At 38.1% G+C, this 20,833-nt stretch overlaps 1 protein-coding gene across 2 annotated transcripts; it reads left to right on the top strand.

Annotated features, from left to right (window-relative positions):
• The first annotated feature begins 979 nt into the window (after positions 1 to 979).
• Positions 980 to 18,630, top strand: parvb (parvin, beta). 2 transcript variants are annotated; one of them, XM_085412700.1, is made up of 13 exons: positions 980 to 1,236; positions 7,473 to 7,562; positions 7,994 to 8,064; positions 8,201 to 8,303; positions 11,342 to 11,482; positions 11,974 to 12,089; positions 12,614 to 12,672; positions 12,813 to 12,832; positions 15,079 to 15,140; positions 15,244 to 15,312; positions 15,505 to 15,606; positions 15,692 to 15,764; positions 17,849 to 18,626. In XM_085412700.1, the coding sequence occupies exons 1-13, from the start codon at positions 1,122 to 1,124 to the stop codon at positions 17,923 to 17,925; spliced, it is 1,098 nt and encodes a 365-aa protein (XP_085268826.1). In that variant the 5' UTR covers positions 980 to 1,121; the 3' UTR covers positions 17,926 to 18,626. The 2 variants fall into 2 exon arrangements, with proteins under 2 accessions (XP_085268826.1, XP_085268825.1); XM_085412699.1 differs by lacking the exon at positions 980 to 1,236 and adding an exon at positions 5,745 to 5,931 and having other exon boundaries at positions 17,849 to 18,630.
• Positions 18,631 to 20,833: the final 2,203 nt, after the last annotated feature.

Genomic DNA, 20,833 nt, shown 5'->3' with positions numbered 1-20,833 from the left:
TGACAGCTGGGAAAGACGTCAGCCTCCTCATGATCCAGAGTTAGATACAAACAGATGGGAAAGCTGACAGATAAATCACACTAACTATACAGTTCAAAGGTTTGGCATTGATCATAGAAAGGCAGATCTTATATATTGTATTTTAATGTAATTTTTCACCACATTTTACAAGCATAAATCTAGAATCTAACTTTTTATATTTACTTTAAGGTTATGTGTCTCCCCGTTCCTTTTTTCCTGTTGTAACAGCTGTGAAAGGTGATGTTCTGAAATGATCTCTGCATATCTTTGAATTCAGAGATCACCACAATTCTTTGTAAGCCGTGTTTCTTGTGAGACTCACAACAGAAGACTTTTGAGCCTCTCATCATGTGAGATAGAAATGGGTGAGTCATCTGATCACCTAAACTGGAAGTTAATTCAGTACAGTTTAATTAATGGGTCACATACATCCCAGTTTGATCTCAAGTGTGCCAGACCAGTAATACCATGTATAAAAAAACAAACAAAAGCCTCGTTTAATTTCTTGTTTCCTTTATTTCAATTTGAGCCGTAGCCAAGATTTTAAAACTGAAACCACAGGTGATCCATTTCCAGCTTCCACTGGCTCTGCTGTCATTACATTGTGTCTCACAGTTTAGCTGCAACTAAACAGTGGTACTTATTATTTTCATGAACAGTGATGTGTAAATCTGGAAACAGTTTTAGGTTTCCAATTTTCACTCCTGTGCAATGATACGATCACCACAAAATGAATAATTCGTTATATTGAGATAGGTAAAAAGAGTAATTTATTGGTTAACTCCAACGGCTTGGTACGGACGTTTTTTGGGGGGAGGCTATCTGTTGTGCCCCCCTCAAACCCATGGGATGACGCACACGTTGCTTCCCAATCCGACCTGCGGGTGGCGCTGTTGGAGAGCCGGCGAAGCAATGAAGGTTTTACTCACACGTGAATCAGTGGTTTGTGTAGATGCCCACCAACCGCCGCTCCTGCTGTTGTTTGCCTGTCTGTTGTCACTGTGATTGGACCGTTTTTCCTGTGCCTGAACGCAGCACAGGGAGGAGTGAGCCTTATTAACGGAGCACTGTGAGAGGGAGAGAGAGGGAGACACACAAACATGTCCGGGGCTCCGACCGTGTCTACGAACCCTCAGACCGCAAAAATGAAAAAGGACGAGTCCTTTCTCGGGAAATTAGGAGGAACCCTGGTGCGGAAGAAAAAGTCCAAAGAAGGTGGGCCATTCGAAGTTTTGTTTTTCTTATTTTTGTTTTACATGATGGAAGATCCCCATTTTTCTTTTTCCTGCTCGTGTTTCTGTCCATGGTGCTGCAGTCTGCGCTATGGAAATATTCTCTCCCGTGGGCATCACTCGCAGCTGATTCACTGACTGTTCGCATGACTTCTAACAAGAGGTGTTCAGTGTTGCTTTATCCCGACTCGTGCTTCTTGTTCCCCTTGTTTATTGTAGCCAGTTGATAAATTCACTGATTTTAAGTTTAAACTGTGTTATTGTAGTTCAGATACAGTTAAAGACGTATACACGAGTCAAGGAAACCCAATTTATTTGTGATGAAGAGTGACACAAAGCTTCGCAGCAAGTCCACGGGCTTGGCACATGAGGCAAGTACATATAAATAGATCGCACACTAGACCGGAATCCAGGTTTATGAAAATAAACATGAGTATCATTGCTATTCTAGCAGGATTAGTCACAATTATCAACTGTTTTGTGATCTCCCACAACAGTCCCTGTGAAATTTAACGCTTGTGTGTGCATTACAGTGTTTGTGCTTTCTATGTGTGCTCTCCAGCCATGTGTTTGTAATCTCCACTCAAGGGCGGTCGCCAGAAGGCACACGGAGGCATTTTAATGGGTTAGGAGTCCCATTTTAAAGGGTATTTAAGACCCTCAAACCACTTTAATTTGCTTAAATATGCATAAAATGAAGCACATGGTGTCACTGTAAATACACAGAAAATAGTTCACAAAATAATTCACAGAAAATAGATTACGCGTTAGATCTTCAGTAAATTGTTTTATTTATTACTTGTCAAGACATTTGATTAAGGAAGTCAGACTTGAATTTTGAAATGAAATTATGCCAAACTTTTTTTTAGAGAATTTGGCTATATTCCATTCAACACAGTGCAAATGGCTTGTAACTGAAAAACTAAAATGTACAAAAATGGTCCCAGGGCTCAGGAAGGGTTAAGCAAAAATGTCCAAAACCTATGTAGATCTGTTGTCTTCAATCAGATTCATGCGATTTTAGATGGAACACGTTTGCATTTTTGTGTCTGGTTAGACACTTTCTGCATCTTTCTTTATAACTCCCGTCCTAATAGTGGAGTAACTATTAGTTACAGTCTCAATGTACTGTATTTCATTGCTTACTTTTCACAACGAATAAAACGGTAAGTTTTAAGGAGGTTAAAAAAGAAAAAAGAAATGTGCTGATGACTACTGAGGGAGTTAATTAGATGATAACTGAGAGGTGGAGTTCTGTGAATTACAGTAATAGTCCTGCTGTTTGAACTTGAGGTTAAAGCTTCAGCATATTCTGCTTCAGTGAGCTAGATTTGCTGTCCATCAGTATAACTTGCACAACCAAGCAATCATTTCTCACAAGTAATTTATATATTACTTTGTTTTTGGTTTTCAGAGTCATACTGCTCAGATTTCATGGTTGCTGTGCCATTCCTGATTTTTAGCATCCATAGGAGATTGGTAAAGAGTAAAGAGAAAGCTGCAAAGCAATGTGACAGTTAACTTATAAAAGCTCCAGAACTTCACATTAATTTCACCAACACGCAGCTCTCATTGCTACATGTGATGACTCTTTCAGATGTGGACAGCCAATCCAATAAGCCACAGAACCAGTGCCTGCAGTTCTTGCAGCTTGTGAGAGCGCAGTGCCCCTGTGTGGTCAGTGGCTATTAAAGCTCACATAAAACGCAGTTCTGTGCAAGGGAGGCAGTCATAGTGACGTTTGAAGGGAATATCAGTATAACAAAAGAAAGGCATGTGAAGTTTGTGTTGCTAATGGAGCGCAGTGTGTAACTGGGGCTTCTGTTACTTGCGGGTGTGACGCTTTATCTCCCTTAAAGAAAACGCCCAGCAGACTAGTTGTTGCTGGAAAAATGCTTCACTTCTGATGAATAATTAGCGATGGGAGTTTGCACTCCTCAGCACCGCTTCCTCTTACTCAATTAAAAGATGTTGCTTAAGGCGATGTAATGCAACGTGTACTGTAAATAAAAAAAATTGGGGGGAAAAACAGAGAGAGAGAGAGATGGTGCTTCTATAACACAATATAAAGTTGTTGTTGTTGTTTTAAATTTTGATGGGAGTGGTCTGTTCCAGGATCAGATTTAGCTGCATGAAAATGTGTATTTAAATGTGTACCATTGAACTCATTGGCGCACATATAAATACATTTATATTTGTAGCAACATGCTAAATGACTGTGTTTTTAGGGAAGTGCACTACATTTTATTTGCAGTAAGCTCCATGCGTTTTAGTTTTACAGTTCATGGTTTTAAAGATTTCCATTTGAGTTATCCCAATCAGGTAAAAATTGCATTGTAAGCCTCAACCTATCCTTAACCTCAAACAGGTCACTGTGGATGTATTTAAGAGCTAAATACTATGCTTTGCACCACCATCACCAAAGCACCAATTTAGGGAATGTTATTGTGGAATAATGGAAGTCCTTCCCTTCAAAAGAGTTTAGATACTTGAAGAATCAATCCCGGGGTGTTGTATGTGGATAGTTAATATTGGCTCATAGTCCTGCATTTCTGGAGCTGGTCTCACACAGAACAAGTGTGTCTTTATTCCTTGATAAGCTGACAGGAAGTCTGTTTTTCACTGACAAGGCTACTTCCTTTTGTCAGCATAAGGCATGTTGTAACAATGATAGTTAAGTGAATAGGGAATGAGAAGACTGTGTCACATCCTTGTTGTCGTAGGATGGATGCTGACAACAGTAAGTGATCAGTGTTTCTTACCAATGTGTTTCAATTTTCTTTATTTCCTCTTTTTTTAATTTTTAAAAAGCACATTTTTTATAACGTATATTTATATATTTTTAAAGTGCAGCTTATACAAAACTGCTAAACACAGAATATATTTAGCATAATGTTGATTTGCTTTTAGAAATATCATTATATTTGCTATTTAAAAGTTTAGCTTCCACAAAATGTATTTTATGTTTCAAGCAGTTGTGCAAGTACTTGATCAGGGTGGCTCGTTCCTGTAGATCCTGTTGCATAAAGACTTGAAGGATACAGCGCAAAAAAAAAAAAGTGTATTTATAAGTTTCTTAATAGGAGCTTTTGCAAAATGTCGTTCAACAGTGCACAGTTAGTACCAACATGGGGATTGTTAAAGTAATTCAAGCACTACAGTACTCATTGGAGAGTGCTGAAAATGTCATTTTCTTCTATAAAAGTGGCTCGTTAATATTGTCTCATATGCTACATTCACTAAGAGTTGGCAGATGTATGCTTCTGCTAATATGTTGTTCCTGAAAAAATTATCCTGGATTAAATAGCTTTGGACTTCCTTTTACCTTTTGACCTTTTCTTTAATTAGAAAAAGAACACGCTAACATCCTTATAGCAGGAGAGAAAATTAACAGAACAGCTCAGGAGGAGCAAGAAGAGGTATATGCAAGTGTAGACAGAGTAAATACAAGTAAATAAAACGTGTAGTTTATTGAGCTAAATAGTTGAAATTGTCATCTTTAATATCCATAGAAAGAAGCCGCTGAAGCGAGCTCAGTGTGATCTCCTTGCTGCTGTTGCTCACTGGTGCCTGTGCTGTTGTAAATAACCAGAGCTATATTTAAGGCCCAGTCTGTCCTCTCCATACTGCCGCATTATTTATATCTTTCCCCTGTGAGTCAGTAGAACTCCACCCCCCCTCAGGGAGTTGTGGAGCCACACAAGTCGATTTCAGTCTGCTTTACGCTGTTATTTTTGATGGAGGCTGGTTATCCATATGACAGCTTTTTGTTTTCTTTTAATTTAAAGCAAAAGAAATTTCACCATGTGCTTCTGCTGATTTGAGTGATCACTGTTCCCTGTTTGCATGGCGGTTTGCAGTATAGCAGATTTTTTTCTCGAATACGTCCAGTGAAGCTGGCGTAAGATAAACGTTCTTGACTGCAGGCTTTGTTTGTATTGAATTAGTGTACTGTTAACAGACAGTCACTGCCTGATTGATAATCTCCTACATTACAACAGGCTCCGAATGAGCCTGAGAATCGAGCCCTGAAACCAGTGTACTAGTTCTTATGCTGTTGTGAAAAGATTAGACTGTAACTAGTAACCTTTAGTTACTGACCAGTAGACAAAACATTTTAGAAAATGCTCTTTTAAGTGTTTAAACACTATGCTGCAGTTATAATACAGGTTGCACATTACAGTAAATTAGTGATTGTAATACCTCATCGGTCATCCTTTGTCTTTGTCCATGGTTTAATATCCCAGTGGCAGCCAGTGTGTCGGGATGATGTGGTGGGTTTAGGTCCACTGTGGTGTCTTTTTTTCTGTTCCACACACACACACACACACACACACACACACACACACACACACACACACACACACACACACACACACACACACGGACATTACGTTCAGCCTCTCCTGTAACTGGACCGCATAGGTGGGGTGGAGGGTTGTGACAGAAATACACGTGATGACGCCCCTGACGCTCAGCTGCACCGACTGCAATTCACACACACACACACACACACTCTCACACACAAACACACACTTATATACACAATTGCTGCGCACACATACACTCCTGATTTTTCTACCTTCCCTCACTGCCATTCGGACCAAATCGGTTGATTTCTTGATTTGTTGTGAGGACATGGCGGGCCTCCTGTGTGGGACCAAGAGGAAGCAACAAGGTAATGTGAATTTCATGCTGGAGTTTAGGGAAGCTGGATGTGGGAAAGGGGAACCAGAACCTGTTACCTTAGTGCAGTGTTGGTTTAAATGCAGCAGCGTGCTGTTTCGGTTGTTACAAGTATTTTTACTTTTCTGTATAGATCTGCTGCAGTAATTGAGTTATCTTTAATAATCTGACCATTTTAAACAGAGATTTTCTTTTTTTGGTGTGACTGTAAAGCAACTAAGCTGTACCCAAAAGCAGCAGCAATGGAGCCAGAGGGACACGAAAGGAGGAAGTAGCACAATTATGATAAAATGCAGCAAAGCAGTTCTGTAATTACAAAGCAAACTGCTGATCTGCAGAGAGATTCAGCCTTTTATCCAGTTATCGGCTCTTGTGAGAAGGCTGAATCAGATAATAAAGCTGCAAGGACCCTTCCTCCTGGGCTAATTGTGTTTATCCTCCCTTCACTCATGCTTTGAAGTTATCATTTTGTTCAGATTGTAGCACGCTGCTGCACATTTTGTTTAATTTTATTCTCAATTTGAGAAATTTGTCCAATGCTTCTAATATGAAAACCTTAAAGGGCAGACAGGTTTTTTTTGTTCTCATGTTTTCCTCAGCCATCCTGAGCTGCTTTATAAACAGTGAGTCGGTGAGGTGACAGATTTGAGACCACTGATTGTGGTCCTGCCTTTTGCGTGGTTTAGAAAGTGAAATTGCAGAAAGATAAAAGGCAATGTGGCCATTAGGGCTAAAAAGCCTTTAAATCCCTGGAGAATCACAGTAGCCGGGAGTGAAAGCATCTTAGAAGAAATTGATTTTATTAAAAGCTAGACTCAAAGTGTGTGTTATTTCTAAGTGTTGGAGTCCCTGCTTGTTTTAATTAGCTGGAGTGATCAATTTTCCCCAACCCAATTTAAAAAACAAAAAACGCAACAGCTTACTCTAAAATTAAGATGTAAAGTAGGGGTTCTAGCTTTTTCCTAATGAATAAAAGTACAAAGAGTAAAAATGAGAAAGTTACAGATGTGTGACACCTGTGCCACCAGCTCCAAGTCAAATCAATTTCAATATTTGAAACCAAGAAAACGTCCTGTGCATGCAATTCTTTCAAAGCTTCTTACGAAACGGCGAGGATAAGATTGAAGGAATAGTCTGTCTGTAAATTCATATATTGTTCTTTCATCAAATCTCAAACTGTCAAAAAAAAAATCTAATGTTTAAAAGTGATAAGTCAAAACTGTGTGGAAGTGAAACTATTGCCTAGACGACTGAACAGATCATTAGAGGGGCGGAGCACACCCAGCAAATAGAGACCAAACTGGCACCACGCTTTCCCCATGAATTTTTGTGGTGATCCAGGATTACTGGGTTACTACTTACCAGTAACCCTGACAAGTGTTTGCTTTCTGCTCTCTCATTCGCTCCTCCTTTTCTTTCTCTCCCAGAGTCTTTGCACGTCTCATTGTCTGTCGGTCTACCTTCTGTACTGTCTGTTTGCCAGAACGTTTTACAGGTTTTACAGTTTTTTGTGTGTTGTTCTTTTTCAATAAGTGAGTGATCTCCATGAGGAGGGAAAGAATGCCATCAATGCCCCCTTGCTTCCCTCAGGCACAGACATCCATCCAGAAGATACACTGCTGGGTATGTACATAATAACCACATGCAATCACCGCTAATAATATAATATATGACGTAACCTTTATTTGTGTTCATTTCGGACTTAATCTTACTTCAGTGCAAAAACAAAATGCTGTTTTTGCTGCTGGGTGTCAGAGGTTACTGGGGTTACAAACCATAATATGAATATGTTGACACATGTTGACTAATGGGGAGTTTGACAGTGAAGCAGCAGGAAATGAAAGTGGGTGGAGTGGAAACGCCTTTGTCTTCACTGTGAATCACTGTTGACAGGAGTGTGAGGGTGAACACTGTATATTCAATTTTTGTGGCTTGAAGTTTGTACTTGTGTGAGACATTATTATGCCTACAATTGAAAAGCTGTTAAAACATTTAAAGTTGGAAAGAAGAAAAATTATATATGCTAGTATAAACAATTATTTTGTTTTCCACAGAGGAAAATGCTGAGAGGATCATGTTGGACCCAACATCAAGGGAAAATCCTAAATTTAAAGATCTCTTAAAGGTAGATTTGGTTTAACCTTCTGTGCATAAGCATCTCTGCATTGATTCAGTGCGATCAGAACAATGACAAAATCATGCGAGAAGAACAAGAGTACAGAAACTGTTCAAAGTTCGATTGTATTCTGATGTGCATCCAGGTCCTGATCGACTGGATCAACAGTGAGTTGGAGGAAGAGAGGATCATAGTCAAGGACCTAGAGGAGGACTGTTATGATGGACAAGTACTCCAGAAGTTATTTGGTGAGAGTGATTCCTCTCAAAATCACTGATCATGATTTACAATATTTGCAGTTTTAGAAAATATCAAATAAATGCGCTCTGTCAGCACTGAGTGTATTGAAAATGCAACGTTTAATCATAAACTTTCATCTAACATCAAACTTACAACAGCACAACATTAATGCTAGAACTAGCTGCACTAACACAAACAAAATATATCACAATTATGGATGGTGTAATTGGCTGGTTGTTGCAATCTGTTGCTTTAGTTAAACTATGCATTTTCAATAAACCAAACATTGGTTATATTCGAGAGTTTCCTATTGCATGATGATTTCTTATTGAAGTAGTACTGCAGTGTTATCTTCTAATGGTGACAGTATAAATTTGGGGCAACTGCTAATGTGATTTAGCGCTATATAAATAAAATTGAATTGAATTAAAAAAAACAGCTGAATTAATACCCACTAAAGTTATATTATCCTGGTTGAGCATTGAGCATGAATGTTGTTCAGTTCAGTTTAATTTAATTTAATTTAATTTAATTTAATTTAATTTAATTTAATTTAATTTAATTTAATTTAATTTAATTTAATTTAATTTAATTTATACAGCACCAACTCACAACAACAGTTGCCTTAAGGTGCTTTTTATTGCAATGTAAAGACTCTACAATAATACAGAGAAAAACAAAGAAAACCCCAACAGCTCACTATGAGCAAGCATTTTGGCGACAATGGCAAAGAAAAACTCCCTTTTAAGAGGAAGACAGCTCTGCCAGAAACAGGCTGAGGAGGGGCAGCTGTCTCCTGCCACTGGTTGGAGGTGAGGGGAGGAAGACAGGACAAAGACACACTGTGGAAGACAGATTACTAACAACTGATGATTAAAGTGTAGTAACTAGTGTGTAAAGATATTGTGGGTGAGAGAGGGGGAAAAAAGATGAGTGAAGAAGAAACATTCAGTGCATCATGGGAAGTCCCCAGCAACCGTGGCCTAATTCAGTGTAACTAAGGGAGCATTCATCGTCACCTCATTCAGACCTAACTATAAGCTTTATCAAAAAGGAAAGTTTTAAAGCCTAATCTTAAAAGTAGAAAGGATGTCTGTCTCCTGTATCCAAACTAGGAGCTGGTTCCACAAAAGAGGGGCCTGCCGGCTGAAGGCTCTGCCTCCTATTCTACACTTAAATACTCTAGGAACTACAAGTACGCCTGCAGGCTATGAACAAAGTCTCCTATTGGGGTGAAATGATACCCTGTGGTCTTTAAGATAAGATGGGGTCTGATTATTTTTATGTTGTTATTATGTGATGAGAAGTATCATAAATTCAATTCAGGATTCTGCTTGTAGAAACATTTTTGTGAACACTTTATAAACATTAACATCTCTAGAGTTACACTATAGTAAAATACATGTTTAATATACTGTGTTAACAACATAAACATTCCTTTGTTGCCTGAAATGTGTCTTCTTCATTGTGCTGCAGTGTCTAGTAAGGTCTTTGGATCCCCCCTTGTGACTGGATTCTGTCATTACAGTTTAAAACTGTTAAACACTAACAAATCAGCATTTCAACTAATTGTATAACAGTTACAATATCTATCTATCTATCTATCTATCTATCTATCTATCTATCTATCTATCTATCTATCTATCTATCTATCTATCTATCTATCTATCTATCTGGGGTGCAATGATACACAAAATTCACGGTTCGGTTCGATACTTTGGTGTCACGGTTCGATATTTTTTTCGATACAAAAAAATGTTCATGCCTTTTTAATTTGTCATTTATTAAAATTATAAATATATATTTTAACTGAAAAGTACAGTTTTTAAATTTAATGTTGCTGAAACAACAAAGTAATAAAAAAATAAATCTATCTGATTGAGGAATCACTCATCTTTGGAAAAGAGAGTTTATTACAGAGAAATGTCTCTTTCCAAAATAAAAGCTATACTATCCGCTTCTTCTGGGCTATATTCTCAGCAGCATATTAAACATATCAGGTCCCCATAAGGAGAATCATGTGCTAACGGCTGTCTAAATGACTCGGGTAAAGTTTGTAGCATGCGTGCTTGTTGTTTTTGTCTGCTTCCACTTGTCTTTGCACTAGGATGCTATCGGAGTAAATGTGCAGTCATATTCGTTGTGTTCCCACTAGTGCTGTCAGCATTAATCTGAAATGACGTTAACGGCACAACACGGAAAATCTCGGTTAACGAGCTATAGCGAATCGCCCGTGCGTGGGGCTGGACGGCCAACACGTTAACGAGCTAACTGTGCTAACGCAGTAGTTCTCACTAATGTAATTGAGCATTGCGTGGCACATCCGACATACTGTTTTACTTTTGTCCATGACGGTTACCTTCAGGGTCATGCTTCACATGAAGACCAAAATAGTTCCAAAGGCCAGATCTGAATGAGGGTGGGGGAGGTTCAATTTGCCACGTTGCCACGAGCTTAACTTCTGTCTCGCTAGCTTGCGCTCAGTGGATCTGCACTCGACAGTGCAGCCTAGGCGGAGTAGTCGAACGCAGATCCACTGAGCGCTCAACACAGACAGCATCGTCAGAAGAAAAGTTGATAAAATAAATTAAAAATTTTGTATTGTTCGATACATATGCGTACCGAACCGAAAGCACTGTATCGAACGGTTCAATATCGATACGAGTATTGTTGCACCCCTACTACCTACTATCTATCTATCTAGATAGAAGCAGTTTATACAAAATGCATACATAATTGCATATGTTCCTGAAGTGTTAAGAACAACAGTTAAAATGCACAGCAAGAAAATATTTTCTGTGAATTTTGATGTGTGATTTCTTGCATTTAGTTTTCACGCTCCTTTGTCACTTTGGTTCTTTGTGAAAATTTAGCCTCACAGAGTTAGTCTGCATTTATAGATCCACATTGTTGTCTGCAAAGGATATTTCTGTCTATTTATTTCATTTTTTTTTAACTAGACCTAATCTGTTAGCTTCTAATTTTTCGATGCTTTCATACTTTTCTCTATGTGGTAAAACACAACTTTTTCCTGTTTTTGCGACAGAAAAGTTGTCAGGCAGAAAGCTGAACGTGGCGGAGGTGACGCAGTCAGAAATTGGCCAGAAACAGAAGCTTCAGACGGTGTTAGAAGCTGTCAACGATGTGCTGAGGCCTCATGGCTGGACCGTTGAGTGGAGTGTAGACTGTGAGTTTTTGTGCTGACTTCAGTGATATGCATGAATTACAGAACTCTTAAGGAACATAGAAAACATCTGAAGCATTAGAGGTTGATATATTTGGAATTTTCATCATCTTTCATCAGATGTTCACTTCCTAACAAAAATCTTTCAACTGCATCCATCCTAAGATATGATAATCACCATGAGTCATCATCATCATTAGGATTTTATTCTCAGACTTTGAAAGGCTTCTGTCAGAGCCACAGAAAAGATTGTAAAATCTGAATAATACTCCCCCTCACAAGAGACAATATGTGAGTCCATCAGCACTTTTAGTTTGTGTTGTTAACAATGACTTTACTACACCAAGTCGTGCTTTATCCTTTGTCAGCTGCAGGTTTTTGGTGTTTCTTTTTGAAAAGTGGTGTTTTTTCAAAAGTTTCAAAAATTGTTTACATTTTTATGTGAACTCGCTCTTTGAAAGAGGGTTTAATCTTCACTTTATTTATTTTTACAGCTATCCACTCAAAGAACCTGGTGGCTATCATCTATCTTTTGGTGGCTCTCGCTATGCACTTCCAGGCCCCAATCAGGCTGCCCGAGCACGTCTCCGTACAGGTGGTGGTGGTCAAGGTAAAGTCTCCCATCAGTTTCCCTACATCTGTGTCCCTCCCTGAGCCTGGTTTCTTCCTGTTAAAAGGGAGTTTTTCCTTCCCTCTGTTGCCAAGTGCTTGCTAATGGGGTTCTTTTTCTCTTTGTATTATTGTAGGGTCTTTATGTTACAGTATAAAGCATCTGGAGGTGGCCATTGTGATTTGGTGCTATATAAATAAAATTGAATTACACTAAATTGAGTTACAACCAAAATAAGAGAAAATGGAAACAAGTAGAGATTTGTTTTAAAAATCACAAATAAATCATTAGAAATTGTTTTGATGGTATCTTACATCAACTAAAGAGCTGTGTAAAAACACAAATAGCCAAGACCAATCCAAAATATGATACAATGAGGCATGTGACAGCTGTTTCTATCTCTCTTCATCTTTCTGTCTTTTTTCTTTTACTGCCCATGTGATTATCATAATGGTGTATCATCAAATGTATTTATTCTCTCATGTAATAATGTAATCAGTAGAATTTATCGCATGTCTGTGCAGAAACGAGAAGGCATCCTACAGACAGCTCTAATGACCAAGGAGCTGACGAGCACCACAGAGTAAGAGCTGATTCTTAGTAGTTATGCTTCTAAGTATTACTAGCATCTGATGCATTGCATCATAACTGGAGGCTAGAAAACGAGGTGCACAGAGAAAAAGAATTGTTGTTGATATTTTCTTCTCATTTTTTGTTTTTCAGAATGATGATGGGAAGATTTGGTGAGCTTCTGAACACATCTCTTTAACACTGTGGAAATACTGAACTTCATTTATTTAGCATTTATTATTTTTGTTAAAACAATCATTATCTTGGGAAAATGTTCAATTATTTTTATAAATGAAATATTAATAGCTCAGTAAAGACTTAGCCTGGCTCCAGCCTTTACCTCAGGGGTGGGGAACTCCAGGTCTCAAGGGCTGGTGTCCTGCAGGTTTTAGATATCACCCTGGGTCAGCACACCTGAATCAAATGACTAGTTCATTACCAGGCCTCTGGAGAACTTCAAGACATGCCGATGAGGTAATTTAGCCATTTAAATCAGCTGTGTTGGATCAAGGACACATCTAAAACCTGCAGGAAACCGTCCCTTTAGGCCTGGAGTTCTCCCACCCCTGCTTTACCTAATGGAAATCATACTATATGAGAGTCATAAACAAGCACGTTTTAGTTTGCTTTCAAGGAGGCAGGCTTATATTTTTTTGAAAGTGGTCTTGAGTAATAGTTCTCCAGGCTTTCTGGATGTCTTTCAAGGTTTTTCTTTGGACACTGGCTGCTGTTTCACTCATTTGTAGTCCAGACGTAACCAGTTTGAGGTCGCTGTAGATCAGCAGGTAGAGCAGGTCCTCTACTAATTAGAAGGTTAGTGGTTTGAGTCTGCATGCCAAATATCCTTAGGCAAAATACTAACCCCAAGTTGCTCTCTGATGCATCCATCAGTGTGTTAGATGAAAAGCACCTAGACATAGAAAAAAGGTCTTGAGTGAATGAGGCATGTTGTATAGAGTTCAGATATAGTAACAAACGCTATATAGGAACCAGTCCTTTTACCAATTTCAGAGGAATGTATTTGTTCTTTTTAGTGAATAAAAAGCAAGTACATTAGTTAATATTAGTTGTTTAAGACAAACAGATGAATCATTCAAGTTTTTTTTATAAAGGCACCTAACTAAGGGATGAGCTAGTGGTGTGTCTACACATATCAGACAACTCAGCAAAGAAACTATTTAAAATTTTATCTTTAGGGAAATTTTTGCTAGCAGCCTGTTACATAAACACATAATACAAAATAATATTCTTGGACCAACAATGTGTTTCCAAAAGAGCCATTAATTGAAAACATGACATATCTGAAGTTAAAAAAAAAACTGTTCAGAAACTGGAAACGAGGAGGACAAGAGGAGAAATGACAGGCCTAAAAATGATCTACAGGAGATAAACATGACTGAAAGTCATTTCCTTTAGAAATGGCAAAAATCCAGCAAAGACCTTAGCGATGCATCTGGACTTTCAGTTGATCCATCTGCTGTTCACTGAAGCCTTCTAAAATGGTCTGAAACGGAGGGGTGGCTGTCAAGAAGCCATTCTTCAAGAAGCGAAACAGAGATAAAAGGCTGAGGTGTGCCAGATGACACAACTACTGGACTGAAAATCAGAGGATATGGGTCTTATGGAGTGATCATTTCAAATATCTAATTTTTGGTTCAGATTATCATCACTATATGCGGAGGAAGTAAGGAGAGAGGTAAAACAGTGAGTGTCTACAGACATGTGACAGTGGAACATCAGATTTTGATTCACAATGCGGTAGCATTTGTAAAGTTTCTGATTGGCAACAGCTTCATTTTCCAGCATGACAATAATCTCAAACACACTACCAGTGCAGTAAAAGCATAAAAAATAAAATAATAGATCGCTATTACTCATGGATTGGCCTCCTCAGAGCTTGGGCTGCAACACTCAACACAAGAACAGAACAAAAGGCAGCGAGTCAACATCCAAAGAGCTTTGAACGTCTTTCTAGAACCTGCAGAACTATTGCTGAAGAATAGTTAAAGAAATGACAAGAAAGCTGCGTAAGAGAGTTCAGGCAGTGATATCACCCAGTGATATCCCAAGCCTGTCCATAGGCTTGGGATTATAGATCTGGGCTTAGAGCTTAGATTATCATTGATGATGAGTTCGGCCTTATGTTAATCACAGTAGAATAGGTCAAAACATGACAGTAATAAGTTTTAAGTAAAAATTAAACAAAGAAGACTCTTAATAGCAAAAGACAGACAGGCAACAGACCTTTTGACACCATATTCCAATCAGATCTCCTGATCTAAACCAATCAGCTAAGGTCTATACATAGAGGTGGGAGATTATAGCGATATCTGTCTTCTTTTTGACATGGTTGACAATTCCTAAAATATGAAACCGTTTAAACACTTTTAACCGTGATGTTTTTTTCTCTTCGCCACAGAGAGAGATGCATTTGACACTTTGTTGGATCATGCACCTGACAAGCTTAACGTGGTAAAAACGGTAAAAAAAGGATACCTTTCCTTCCTACAATAATAATGTCTAGGACTTGCATGTGTTGGCAGTCATGTTGTAATACTTAATAATGATCTGAATGTGCTTCCAGTCACTCATCACCTTTGTGAACAAACACCTAAACAAGCTGAATCTGGAAGTTACTGAGCTGGAATCTCAGGTAAAAAGATTTCTGTAGAACCTTTGGCCCTTATTATCAAAGTCAAAGGACAATCTATGAATTTTTCATGCATGTTTTATCCTTGGTTCAGATTGTGATTTTCATATAATATAATATTTATTTGAGCAGAGTGTGCTTGTTTTTTATTTTAAAGAATGTGCAATATTCGTGTGTGTGTGTGTGTGTTTCCAGTTTGCTGATGGAGTTTACCTGATTTTACTGATGGGGCTGCTGGAAGACTATTTTGTCCCACTGTATAACTTCTTCCTCACGCCTGAGAGTTTTGAGCAGAAGGTGATTTCAGATTAAAAAGTCAAAATAGGATTTTTAGCAGGTGATGAAAGTCGCTTTTAACTGCCATTTTTATTTCCCCTCTAAGGTCCACAATGTGGCATTTGCCTTTGAGCTGATGCAGGAAGGAGGCCTAAAGAAACCCAAAGCCAGACCAGAAGGTATTTGTTGTTGTATTACATAATCGCATAATTTACAGGGTTAGTATTGTTGATCTGCTACAGCAGCAGTAATTTTAAAAGTTGTCCAGTAGGTGGAAACCTTGTCTTACACTCTAAAACTGGATAGCTGCTGCTGAGTTAGTTCAGCTCTAAGTTGCATTTTGTAGTCATATCCATATCTTTTATTAGAGATTAAAGGAAATTAAAATGAATTGAATAAGACTTTATTGCTTTATGACCAAAATATGACAAATGATTTCCTTAATTTGTCATATTTTAGTCTTTTGAAATCATTAAGGTCTGAATTTGGTTAAAAAACGTATTCATTATGTTATCTGATACAGCGGATTGATCACTTGAACAAAATTTAAGGTGAAGTCTTCCACTGAGCATTGCAACGGTTCCTTCTTTCCATTGTGTTGCCATGCAGAATTCCTCTTTGTGTTGAATTTAAATTTGACCAATAGTATTTTTTTTTCTTGTTAATTTAGTTGCACAGCTTTTGCAGTCTTTGCAGCTGTAGCTGAAGAATTTCCCTTCAGTGATTAGTCAAGGTTTTTTTTAACTCCTGTTGTAAAGAAAAAAATCAATGAACAAATTCATGAATTAATGAAATGAATGAATAGCTATAGCAAGCCTGCATAGGCTTGTCGGATACTGCAAATTCACAAATACTGCATATACACCATACTCCACTTCATTAGATACACCTGTTCTGCTGCTTGTTAACTCAAATTGCCAATGACATGGCAACAACTGAGTGCATTTAGAAATGTAGACAACCAAGACAACCTGCTGAAGTTCAGTGGGGGGAAAGGGTGATTTAAGTGACTTTGAACGTAGCATGGTTGTTGGTGCCAGACAGGCTCATCTGAGTATTTCAGAAACTCCTGATCCCCTGTAATTTTCCCACACAAACATCTCTAGGGTTTATGCAGAATGGTCTGAAAAAAAAAAAAGAAAGTACATTGCTGATGCCAGAGGTCAGAGGAAAATCTCCAGACTGCCTCGAGGTGATAGGAAGGCAACAAATTTGGGATAAACAGCATTAAAGCATAAATGCCACAGCTTCCCTGAGTGTTGTTGTTGAGCATGTCTATCACGTTATAACCAGTGTCTACCCTTCTTCTCACGAGTGCCTCTAGCAGGATAACGCACCATGTCACAAAGTTCAGATCATCTCAAAGTGACAATGAGTTCAGTGAACTCAAATGACCTCCACAGTCTCGATCTGTGCACCTTTGCAATGTGGTGGAACAGGTGACTGACATCATGGATGTGTAGCTGGCAAAACCTGAAGCAGCTGTGTGATGCTATCATGTCAATATGGACCAATCTCTGATCTCTGATGAATGTTCTGGCACTGCGTTGGATCTATGGCATTAATAATTAAGGCAGTTCTAAAGGCAAACGGGGTTCAACACAGTGCTAGCAAGGTGTACCTAATGAAGTGACAGGTTAATGTAGATATTGAAAGACACAGTTGAGCAAAAAAACCTTGATATCTGTGTTTAGAGGCATACCTTATTCAAGCATTTACTGCACTGCGCACAGCATGCAGTATAAATGCTCTGATCAGTGTAAAGGTTGTCGTTTCCACATCTGTGGGTTCATTGTAAACAAGAGAGGAGGCCCCAAACAGGGAAAGCTGAATGTTCAGTTTCTGTTAAGGCAGGCTAGTTTGGTAAATTCTAATAATCAAATAAGCTCTTGTGTAGAACACGTGATGCTTGCAGAGAGAACAGAAAGTCCTTTTGTGCCTTTGAATCTCTTTGTAAGAAGTAATACATCATCTAAGGATAATTTGCAAAGTTTTGGGAGATATTTTAAGCACCATTTAGTTTCCAAAATTACAAATAACCTTTTGAGGGAAACAGTCTAACAGCAATGATAGAACTGGCTCCTTTTCATTTTAAATCTGATTTTATGGTAGCATAGCTATTTATTTTGTTCTTCAGTATTCCAGCCATCCAATTTTTCTTATTAAGATAATTATCAAACATGCCAAGACAAGGAAATCGTTTTCTTCCCCAAACCAGTTCGGGGACACCAGACTTCAATAATCTTTGCTTTTTCTTTTCTAGATGTCGTCAACCTGAACCTGAAGTCCACCCTCAGAGTCCTTTACAATCTATTCACCAACTACAAAACCTCTGCATGAGCTTTTCCTGTCTTTAACGCCTGGCATTACCCTGAACACTGCCCTGTGCCTGCACTGATATTATACATTACAGTCTGGACACTGTAGGAGACCAACTGGGACTGAAAGTCATCATTATGTGGGACTTAAAAAGCCCCAGGGGGTCTAGCCAGAAAAAAGGCTCTGAACGCTAGTATTTAATCTTCCCCAAATGTCAGTATTTATTTTTCCCTCCTCGAATGTTAACTGCAACCCAGGAAACTCTGCAACCTTTAGCCCTGCATTTGAATACATAGCAATCACGGGGAAATGTTAAAACTGGAAAACGTTTGTGTGTCATACTGAACTCATTACGCTCCGTCGTAGATTATTATAAAAAATTATAAAATGCTGTAATATATTATCAAGTGTCTCAGAATGCTTTTCATAAATATGAATGTAATCATTAGCTATTTTCTTTGAAAAGAATTTGATGAGTATATCGGAAATTTTCGTGTCCATAAAATCCAGAAAAATTACACATTTTCTGTTTAACCTTCACAAAAAAAGTTTTATGTAGAAAGTTTGGTCTGTGAGGTTTAGGAGAAAGGTTTCAAGTTGACAACATATTGTCATTTAAGGCTAAATATAGAACACCCTATAATAAAATACACCGAAACTGAGAAAATTACCTAAAAATGAAGAAAATACATCCATGGTGCCTTTGAATAACCTTTATTTAATCCATTATTTGTTCTTGTATAAAGTACAAATAAAAATTTGTCATTAAACAATACAGCATACTGTAATTATATATAAATTATATTTTGTTTTGAATATTTGCAGTCTGTAGATGATAAAACTTTACAATTAAATAGCTCAAATTGTTAGAATCCAACTGGACCTTTCTTTGTGTGTCCGCCTGGTACTCCAGCTTCCTCCCACACTCCAAAGACATGCATGGGGTTATCTTAATTGGTGATTCTAAATTGGGCATAGGTGTGAATGTGAGTGTGAACAGTTGTCTGTCTTTATGTGTTAGCCCTGGAACAGATTGGCAACCCATCCAGGGTTGTTGGAGAGGCTCCTGCCCCTTGCAACTCTGAATTGAATATGGAATTAAGAAAATGGATTAATGAACAAATACATTTAAAAGCCACAAAAGGATGGCAGGAGGTGAAAGCAGCTATCTTGGTGTCAGCAGCTGGTTTGTGGCCTGTCGTTTTAAAGCCTTGAGTTTGGTGTTCCAGCTGTTGCCATCTTGGCACCAGATGTGATGAGGGAGCCATGGATGTGCCTGAGAGCCAGGAGACACTGAAACCTTATCAGTTACAAGTAAGTGAGACCCTAACAAAGTTTTAACTAAGTACTGAATAATTTTGCCTTTGCTTTTGGATGATGTGTGTACTGTGTTATGCTGCTTCCAGTGTTTAAGTAATTTGAAAACCTATTAAACCTTTTAAAATTCTAAGAATTCAGTAAGAAGATCTTTGCAACTCTTCTTTATGCATGCAGTCAATTAGCTTAGCTTCACTCAGACTGAAACAAGGAAACAGTTGAGAGAAGCATGTTGAATATCCTGAGGCAAGATGCTGAATCCCAAGTTGCCCCCAACCAATTCACTGGAATGAGAGAGTGTTAAGTTAAAGGTTCTTTGCTTCACATAGAAAAAACCTTGTCTTAATGTGTGTGTGTCTGTCTGTCTGTCAATGAGCCTCTTAGTAAGAGACTGCTTCGAGTGCTCAAATAGAATAGAAAAGCACCATATAAGTATAAGTCCATTTACTAGTATTTGTTTAACAAAGCTAGGCCTAAATCCAGAAACAGTGTGTGAAAAAGTAAGAACTAATCTTATGTCATTTTGGAGGAATTTTATCCCACTCTTCTACTTCTGCAAACTCTAAAATGCTGCTTCAGTTCATTGAGGTTTGCAGGCATTGCAGTTCTTTTAAGGTTTGATTTTTTTTTCTTTTTTCAGCCATTCTGTTGTAGATGTGCTGCTCTTTTTGGTATCATTGTCCTGTTGCATCAACCACTTTAGGTCAAGCTTTGACTATCAGACAGATGGCCTTACCATTTGACTCTAGAATACTACCCTCTACCACTGTGCTTAATAGTTGGTATGAAGTCTTTATACTGATATGCTTTTATTTCATCTCCACTTTGGTCTTATCTGTCCAAAAGACATTGTACCAGATGGCTTGTGGTTTGTTTGAATGCAACTTTGCAAAGCTCTAGCATTTTATTTCTCTTTTGCAATTTCCCCGAGCCCTGTAGATTGGTAAGTGCTGTGAATGTTTTCTACTTGTGAAGATTTTTTCTTATTATACAATGATTGACTACAAATTGTTTGGAAATTGGCAAGAGTTGCTTCTTTACGATCACTGCTGATGTCTTTCCCCCTGTGGCATTGTAATAACACATACCTGAATACTCCAAATCTACAAACTGCCAAAACCTCTTCTTTTGTGCTCACAGTTTTTCTTGTGCATTGATCGGCAGCACCTGGCTGCCTACCTACCTTCTTAATTGCTTTTGAAACAGTAAGGGTGTACTTTTTCACACACTGCTTTTGTGTTTTGGCTTGTTTTTTTGCTACATAAATAACGATAAGGTAAGGTGTGTCATGTTGCTGTTAATCCAAGGCTGTAATTAAACAATTTTAAGACCTGATTTAGAACAAATTATTAACAAAAAGTCCTGATACATAAAATCTTAAAGTTGAAGAATGGTTTACTTTCTTTTTACCTCTTTTTACTGTACATTATTAATATGTTCCATGTTATTCCTATACTATACTCTTTAATAGCATGTTTTCTCTGAACTATGCATAGTACGCATATTTTAAATCATATTTAAAAGTTCATGCTGTTGCTTCCTGCCTTGACTGCAGTGTGTTCTTGCCGTCCCAGGAGAGTCAGAGTCAGAGTATCTTTATATTGACCAGCCT

The sequence above is a fragment of the Rhamphochromis longiceps genome, linkage group LG7 (assembly GCF_057381845.1).
Source record: "Rhamphochromis longiceps isolate RC_006_pf linkage group LG7, R_longiceps_female_GT1.1, whole genome shotgun sequence".
Taxonomy (NCBI): Eukaryota; Metazoa; Chordata; class Actinopteri; order Cichliformes; family Cichlidae; genus Rhamphochromis; species Rhamphochromis longiceps.
Note: the sequence above shows the minus strand (reverse complement) of the source record. Positions and strands in the feature narration are given on the sequence as shown.